At 36.6% G+C, this 9,318-nt stretch overlaps 1 protein-coding gene across 1 annotated transcript; it reads right to left on the bottom strand.

Annotated features, from left to right (window-relative positions):
* Positions 1–2,463: 2,463 nt before the first annotated feature.
* Positions 2,464–4,167, bottom strand: LOC111776990 (benzyl alcohol O-benzoyltransferase-like). Its single transcript, XM_023656420.1, has one exon. It carries the CDS (start codon positions 3,947–3,949, stop codon positions 2,561–2,563), a length of 1,389 nt encoding a protein of 462 aa, XP_023512188.1. The 5' UTR covers positions 3,950–4,167; the 3' UTR covers positions 2,464–2,560.
* Positions 4,168–9,318: the final 5,151 nt, after the last annotated feature.

Genomic DNA, 9,318 nt, shown 5'->3' with positions numbered 1-9,318 from the left:
TTTTTTTTTTTTTTTTTTTTTTTTTTTTTTTTAATTCGATGAAAAATTTCTGGTGGGGTTTAATTAAAAAATTCATGGAAAAAAAGAAGGAGAAAATGGGAATTAAAAAAAAAAAAATAGAGAGGAAAATGTTTGAGCATTAAGGATATGGGAAACTGAGATCCTATTGGTTGGAATAGATCTTGGGTCCAGCTTTGTGTGGCCTGCAATTTATTTATTTATTTATTTATTTATTTATTTTTCATTATATATATATATATATATATATATACGAACATTTTTTTTTTTATCTTTTCTTTTTATGTGTGGAAAGAACTTCTAAATAATATTTTTTCGGTCTCAATTTTACCCTTAATATTTTATAAGCTCTCGGTTAAGACTCTTGACATAATTTGTTAATATAAAGAGACATGTTATTATAAGAAAATTGACGTACATAATATAATAACAACATATGATCGGAAGTAGAAATTTGAATAATTAAAATCTGTATTTCACAAAAAAAACTCATAGTAAATTTTTATCTCATTGATGTGTGAGGTTCGTCTGTTTCAAAATATTAAAGTTGAGATAATAGGAAAACAATAAATACCAAAATTAGATATTAAAAACTATCATTATACATAATAATCATTATTGAAATAAATTAGAATGATAATAATATATGCATAAACAATATATATTTGACAAAATATTTAATTTCTAAAATTTAAAAAGTAGAGAGAAAATAATATAAAATCGGATAAATTACTTAAAATACTTTGTAATTACGAAAAATTGATCGACGATAGAAGATATATAATCTTTGTGTAAAAACCCTAATTTTCTACTGAAATAGAGTCGTTACTGCATGCATGACATATTCACTTTATGTGGGAAATATTCCGTTAATGCAACTTCATGAAGCGATGTCATGGACTTATACGTTTGCATAAGAGTCTTACAAAAATAACGAGAAATATTCCATGCAAAATAAAATATAAGTCGAAGAAAAAAAATTAAAAACAATGCTCTATGCTAATCTAATATCTACAAAATAAAACGACCCTACTGTGGAATGAAAGAGGGGATTAAGAAAATATTGAAGAAGAGAAAGAAATAAGATGGAAAACGAGAAAATATTTCACCATAAATTAAACTTGACGGTGATTTTCATTCCTACAGAACGATGATATTTTAAAACCTTAAAAGATTAACAGCGAGTGTATTAAATGTTCGTACTTTTTTTGGTAAGGAATTTAAATGATGTCATGTATGAAATTATTATGTGTATCGTCTCACTTAACCAAGATTTTATATGGTGGACCTCATACATATTATAAGCTCATACAATCATGGATTATTTCTCTAGTTTTATAATATAGAGATAGGTACCTAGTCGATTTTTGGTAGTGTAAGCATACGCTTACCCATAATATGACCTAAGGAATAGATTAACGAACCTATTCAGTGGACTAACGTGCACGTTAGCAAGCAAAACGTTATTATACAAATACTTATGATATTGTATGATATTGTCCACTTTGAGTATAAGCTCTCACGGCTTTGCTTTGGACTTTCCCAAAAGGTCTCATACCAATGAAGATTCCCTACCTTAATTGACGTGGGACTTTCATCCAATGAATTTTAATAAAAACGTTGACTTCACTGGCAATAATTAAATGCCACGAAACTGCTTGTAATTAAATAATCATTAACACCATTATTTAATTTTAGTTATTGTTAACGAATTTAATAATAAAATAATATCTAGAATACAAACAAACCTTTTCATTTTATATTTTTATTTTTAATATGCTTTAATTTAATAACTTTGTTGGTTGTTGCTCTCATTTAAATTCTATTCCATTAATTATATATTTTTTACTCTATATTTGGAGAATTTTTAGTTAATTATTACTTATCCATTTTTAAAATAATTTATCCATTAAATATTTCTTTAAAAATAAATTTTGAGCTAATTCAAATTTTGTTAAATAGTTTTTATTTATTAAAAAAAAGAATCGTTGAAATTATTGGTTTTTTTTCAAAAATGTTTTTCTAAAAAAGGATTTACATATATTTTTCTAAATATTAAACCAGCATGATTGTTTTAAAATGAGTGTTTATTAAGAAAAAACATAAACATGTTAACCAAATAAGATATCTGTATCAATCACTTACAAGTATGTCCCATGAGATTGTCCCGATCTTGACCTAAACTTTTTTTATGGACCAAATTCTAGGTCCGAGTAGGTCCCACGAGGGAACAGGATTGTCCTAACCTTGGCCTAGACTTTCTCCATGGACCTAATTAGGTCCGTGGGGGAGTTATAGGTATCTGTTTCGAACAATATTTTGTCCCTTTTATCTCGATTTTACCCTTCGAGACATTTTTCCTTTGTGATTGATCCCTAGAATTCAAAATTACTGGTAACAAAAACTTACCACTAAAGTCAAGAATTTGAAAACAAAGGATTAAATTAAAAACATAATTTATTTGATATTTGAAAGTTTGTTGCCAAATTAAGCTCCAAATTAACAAAAAAAAAAAAAATTCATAAATTACAAGTTTTCCTAATCAGAGAGCAGAAGTAATGAACAATGGCTTCTGATTTTCAACTCCAATGGCTTCTCCCACCTTCAACAAACCATCGAGTTCTTCCACAAATCTTGCCATGGCTGGAGCAGGCAAGCACAGAGGCACCAAAATCCCCTTTTCTCCCTTCTTGTTCTTCGATGGTATATAAAAGCTTGCCACGCCGGGGATAGCTCCGACGCCTCCCTTCGCCGGTCCGCCGTATGCAGCCTTCCCCCACCCAAAGTCCACCTCTCCAAACCCAGCCCTCGTCACATCCGACACAAGATACGACCTGACCACAGTGAAATGAGGCCGCCCTTTCACCACCATAAGATCCGCCACAGATTTCATATACTCCTCTGTCACCGCCGCCTTCGCTTCCCGAACCAATTCCAAAGCATACCCAATTGGGTTCCCACAAAGCTTCCCTGCCGTGGTGACTGCCACCGGAAAAGCAAACGCGTTGCCGTAATACCCCAATGGCAATGGTGGGTTGAATTTAGAACGGGCGTTTACAATACAGAGTACTCGCACTTCCTCCTCTGGATCTGGGTTAAGGGATATGGTGCGGCAGCGCCAGAGACAGGCTGTGAGGATCTCGAAGGAGGAGGATTGTCGGAGGTGGGTCGGTAAGGCCTTGCGAATGCAAGCAATCTCCGATGGGCCGAAGAAGAATGAGCGATGCGCCATGTCGTCAAGCGGGATTATAGTGCCATTAATGTCAGCTACTTCATCATACTCGCGATGAACACACCTCACTTCAGGTGGGTCTCTCGCATTTAACAGCGCCCTTTGCCATACCGGCCGCACCGACGGAGTACTCGCCCCACGAGCCATTTCGCCGACGGCCATCATGAATTGGACAAGACCAGAGGCATCACTCATAGTATGATTCAAACGCAGAGCAAATATAAACCCACCGCACTTAAGCCGTGTCACTTGAATCAGCAACAACGGGCAATTGAGAACACCATTAGAGCCAGGAACATCAAAAAGAAGCTCCTCGAGACATGGAAATGGTGGCTGAAGCGAATCCCCAAATTCCTCCAAGCGCACATCCGCCTCCGCTTCAATAAACAAAACCCCTTCTCCATTACACTCCACGAAGAGCTTCCGGCCAGGCCCTTCCCTCAGCCGACCCGCAAAAGGGTAGTAAAACACAAGCGTGTTGGCAATCGCGTTCTTTATAACCATCGCTGGGTCTCTCCCGGCCATGCGTGGGTCATGGCGGTAGAATTGGATTACAGGGATCTGAAATCGAAGGCCGTCTTGGTCGTCGATGTCGGAGAGCTGCTTGAATTCATGGGGCGTGGGGCTTGCAGGAGCCACAAGCTCCGGCGGGGACCTTCGGACATGGAAGAGAAGAGCAGGGGAGGAAGGCGGCGCCATTGAATTAGAAGAAGGATTGCAGAGAATTGAGCATGATTTGCAATAGCCCAAGTGAGGAATTTATAAGAGGGAGAAATGGGGGAAGGAATTGAAAGTTCTTGAATGGGAAATGAAGGGGGGAGCTACCAGACATTGTAGTGGCAGTTTCTTGTCCTGTTCTAACAACCATCGTACTCTGTTTCAGTTTTCACACCTCTGTAACAACATTTTTTAAGAAATTTGTGAGTCACTTTGAGCATTTATGGGTATTTCATTAGTAGAGTCAATGATTTGTATGTAAGAACATTGTTAGAAATTTCATGATTATTTCTTCTCCAATTCAAGGAAGATTTGTCAGAAAGTAGTTGAATGTGAACATTCAATGGCAGTTGCAATTATTTTAAATTTTTGGCTAAATTATTTAAACATGTTACTTTTCTTATCTTAGTTTTCAATGGGAATGGAAATGGGAATAGTTAAGGTTTTCTTTAAAAAGTTCAAAAAATAAAATTACAATTAAAAACTTCTAAAGAATCATAATGGTAAAGAGTTGATCTTGAAGCATAGGTTCATGACGCAAACAAAGCATACCTCATCTTTTGGGCTAAGTTGAAGGGTTATGGTATGAAGGCGCCAAACATGGGTTGTGATGAGCTCGTGGGTAAAGTTGGAGGGGACTAAATACGGATAATAACTTGGTCATATATTTACGATACGATGACGACAAGTGAATCTAGGAAGGTTCCTTACGGTAAAGAGAACTCTTAACTATACTGAAAAAATAGATGGAGTAAAAGTTCCACAGGCTATCTCTACTATAGCCTTCATGAATTGGAGTTGCGATGATAGTCACGGAACGGTAACCCGATGAAATTAATCTTGAAAAATTCAAAAACATGCGTTAGGATGGGCTTCGAACTTGCGCACCGTTTGAGAGGGTGGGCACGTGTCAACTAGTAATTTGCGCACGCATCTGCACAAGGAAAAATGAAAAAAAAAAAAAAAACCATGTCTCTTCTATCTTGAAGGCACACCATAATGCATCCGAGAACCTACGGACCTTGCATTGACTCGACCTACGAGATGACCCAACCCAAAAACCTGTGGACCCGTGAGTACACCACCTTCTTTTCGTGTGCACGAGCGCATGAAATTCACGCATAATTAGCCCCTGTAGCTCCTCACGGTTGCATGACTTGGGCGTGAGGTCTCTTTTTCGGTTTGTTTGACCTGACCCATGTTCGACTGTTTTTGCTCCAATTTTGGTACTAACCCTATTATAATTTGAACTAGGACCTACCAGATAAATATAAAAATTTTTGGAGCCTCCAACATGTGAAAAAGCTAGCTCAGGAAAACACACTTCATCCAAGTAAGTTACCATATTGACTTTAGGCAAGTAATACTTGTAAGGATCGCTAGGACGTTGTCTCCTACTTGATTACTTTCTAATTTCTTGTTACTGTTCTCCAAGACACTCCCCCTAGGATATATGGTACTAGTCATGAACCTGACAACCTGTGTTCAAGGTTTCATACGTTCCAAGCGACACTGTCTAACCTACGTTCAAGACTTCATGCGTTTCGTGACATAGCCTGAACCCGCATCCATGACTTCATGCATTCCCTGTGATATGGTCTAAAAGCCTACGCCCAAGGCTTCATGTATTCCAAGTGGTATAATCTAAATATCTATGCTCAAGGTTTCTTATGATCCAAGGAGCGTAGTCTAAAAACCTATAACTAAGGCTTCTTATGTTTCAAGCGTGTAGTCTGATCCTGCATCCAGAGCTTCATGCATTCCCTACAATAGAGTCTGAATACTTATGCACAAGGTTTCATATGTTCCAAGTGGCATAGTTTGAATACCTATGCCCAAGGCTTCATATGTTCCAAGTGGCATTGTAACGATTCAGATTTTCCATTTTTTTCTTATTTGGTTATGATTTTATTTTTATTTCTATAAATGACAAGATATTATGTTATGCATCTATTCTCGCCCGAAAAGGTGCAATTTTAAACAAGGAAGTTATTACCTTAATGGAAATGGTAACAATTTCGGTTATGGAATAAATAAAATCAAATAAAAATAGAATAAATAATTAGATGTAATCTCCCCGGAAATCGAAGAATTTCGTGCTAGACTTTTATTGAAACATTCCTGTTTCCCTAAATTTCCTTATCCTAAAACCCTAGGATGCATTATTGGGAAATGTCTTGAAATTAGTTTTATATTCCTATGTCCAACCTTTCACATCACTTGAAAACGATTTTCTCTCCAAACTTTCATCCGGAACGTTGGGGTTGTTCTTCGGAGGAAGAATCGAGTGGAAGTAAGGTATTGATGTCGGGATCATTGTGTCAAAGAAGGTTGACCGTCGAAAATCAGTGTTGAGGACGTTGTGGGATCGTCGGCGCGTCGCCGGAATCGGGGAGGCGGAAACTAGGGTTTTGTCGCTTGTCGAGTAAGGAAGGCAAGGTTTTTGGAATAGGGCTGAGCTGCAGATGCACACCCAACAGCTCCGGCAGCTTCGCACGCATACACATTGCGTGTAATAGCCCAAAAATAAATAAAAAAATAAACAAATAAAAATAATTATAAAAAAAATAGTTAAAATAATAAAATAATAAATAAATAAAAATTAAGAGAAGAAAAACATTTGGTAACCGATCTCTCCTCCTTCCTTCAATCTCTCACCACTCCTTTCCTAAAAATAAATCTGTCAACAAATCAGTAATTTCTTTTCTGTAAAAACAACTGCGAATTTACCAAAATTTCTTCCTTCCTACAAAAACAAATAGGAAAAAAGAAAAGGTTTAAGCAGACTTAGTTCTGCCCGAGTAGATATGTCATTTGAAGAGGTTAGTAGTCGTATGTTAAATCTTCCTTTTATTTTATTAAATAATATTAATTTGGTTACAATTATTTAGTTTTGAATTAGAGATTAAATGAAAAGAATTTCTATATGAGTTTAGGAAATCACAACCAATTATATTTTAGATCTACTGAATTGTTGGAATGATCTAGAGTGTAATTTTATATGAATTATAGGGAAAGAATATAACTAAATGAATCGATTAAATTAAAAGTTAAGAATATAATTGGTAACTAAATCACAAAGAAGACAAAGGAAGTAAGAAAAAATGAAATAGAGATAGAAATCGAGAACACTGTTAACTGAAAAGAAAAATAATAATAAAAATAAAAAAGGAAGATTTGGGAGTTAGAATAGATTAACAAAATTGAATAATACATTCTTAAAAATAATCATGGAGGGAAGATGGAGGAAAGATTTGTTGAACACAATTTACTCCCTTAAATTTTGTCTAACAGTAAATATCAGAATCTTAACCATGTAAATGAGAGAAATAATTTTATAGAGTTCAAACTTGAAACTGATGTCATGGGCTCATGTAGGTTGACTTAGATTTCAAAGGACGGAATCGAACTTTCATGAAGGATATATTCGTGACAACGACTTAAGCTAACCAGGTAAGTGACCTTACTATCGACATGGTTATATTTGATGTTGACACGTGCCCTGTGGTTCTGCACNGGGGGATACCCCTATCCCATCACGAGGGTACGGACGCGTACATCCAATGGCAGGACAACGATCGTTATGCTTTGCATAGCGCTGCCGTGACGGTTCTAGTTTTAACGGGTCCCGGTATAAGGGCTCCCAGAGCATGCCCACCGGCTAGGGACAGTGGCCCAGCGGTGTGCGAACTAGCTGGTGAGCCCATACTCGCATGTATAGGCTGCGTGTAGAGTATATGGTACACGTCCACGATTACCTGTTAGGATTACACCGTAGGGAAAACGAAACGAAACGAAACGAAAGATAGGTCCCATCATTTCATTGCATGTGATTGTTGCATAACCCCAATAGGGGGTCACTCATTGAGTATTCTAGAAATACTCAAGCCTCGTGCTACTTTACTTTTCAGGTTAAGGCAAGGCACTCCTATACGGTTGACGACGACATCGCAACTCGAGACCATGACGCATGCATAGGGTAGTGGTATTTATTTTCTTAGTCTTAGGCTAGAATAGGATGTTTTTTAAACTTAAACTCTTAATCATTTTATTTAGTCTTTTGTTGTGTCGTTTTAAAGATGTTTTCGAAACACGTAAGTCCATGGGTGTGTTTTAAGATAAAGGTTATGTTTTATGGAATTTAAATGAAGTCTTCCGCATTTAATGTTTATGGTACGTATATAGTAGCAACCTTAAATTAAGTAGAAAATTTCGGGTCGTTACAGTGCGGCTCGGCTCGCACGTGTACGGCGGCTCGGCTCCGTCGAAACCCGCGGCTCGGCTTGGCGGCTTAGTTGGTCGGCTCGGCAGCTCGGCTTGGTGGCTCGGTATCACTATAATATATCGATTCCTAGGTTTTCGACCCTTTCGAAGCCGTTTCTGCCCTTAGTTTTACAATCCGAGGTTAGTATGCTTCCTAACCGTCAAAGACAGATTGGGTTGGAGGTTTATTTTGATAAATAGCATGAGGTTTAGCTAGGATATGTTATGAAAGATTCCTAAGTTTTTATGTGGTTATCATAGGACGTATTTAACCGCTGGGATTAGCTCGTTGTGAGTGACTTCAACCAAGGCTATCGAGGTAAGTGACCTTACTGTTGGAGTTAGTTTACTACGTGTTGTATGATGGTGCGTGCCCTGTGACCCCTGCATGCATGTTGAGATATATTATTTATGAAATATATCTAAGATATTATATCTTAATATTCTTTATTTATGATTTGATTACAGTATATTTTATTTTATTCTCAATATGTAATTATTTTATATTTTCCTCCTTTGTTTAGTTGTATCTTATTTTAAGGATATCAATATCAATGAGAATACACACCTTCCCAATTCCAATTATATTTCTATTTCTCATTCTTAACATGGTATCAGAGTACCGATCTTGGTATTCCTAATATTAGAGCACCGATCGTGGTATTCCTAATATCCCTTGGACTCAGTCCAAGGGGAGTATTAAACCTAAAGCCAAACCCTAACTCAATCAGTGAAGCCTTTACCGTCGCCAATCATCCAATATCAAGAATACGTTATAAGCATCTTCAAATTTCTCACCAAGCTCAAAGGTGACATATTCAAGATGTTTGTATTTTCTTTCACAACCTCTCAAGTGATCCAGAGCACCAATCTTGGTGTTATTATCTAACTTCAAAGCTTTGGATGTTTATTTAACACATCCTTATTATATTCATCACTCTGATTAGCCAGGATATTCACTTGTTCCAATCAAATTAAATGGAATAAATTACAAATCTTGGAGTAAATCATTTATGCAAGGACCAAGAAGTGATCAGGGAGGATATTCACTTGTTCCAAATCAAATTAAATGGGACAAGTTACTAATC

This window comes from Cucurbita pepo, chromosome LG16 (assembly GCF_002806865.2).
Source record: "Cucurbita pepo subsp. pepo cultivar mu-cu-16 chromosome LG16, ASM280686v2, whole genome shotgun sequence".
In the NCBI taxonomy this organism is placed as follows: domain Eukaryota; kingdom Viridiplantae; phylum Streptophyta; class Magnoliopsida; order Cucurbitales; family Cucurbitaceae; genus Cucurbita; species Cucurbita pepo.
Note: the sequence above shows the minus strand (reverse complement) of the source record. Positions and strands in the feature narration are given on the sequence as shown.

Bases quoted from the DNA above. Each gene is read 5' to 3' on its own strand.
- LOC111776990 (XM_023656420.1), bottom strand. From the start codon at position 3,949: ATGGCGCCGCCTTCCTCCCCTGCTCTTCTCTTCCATGTCCGAAGGTCC.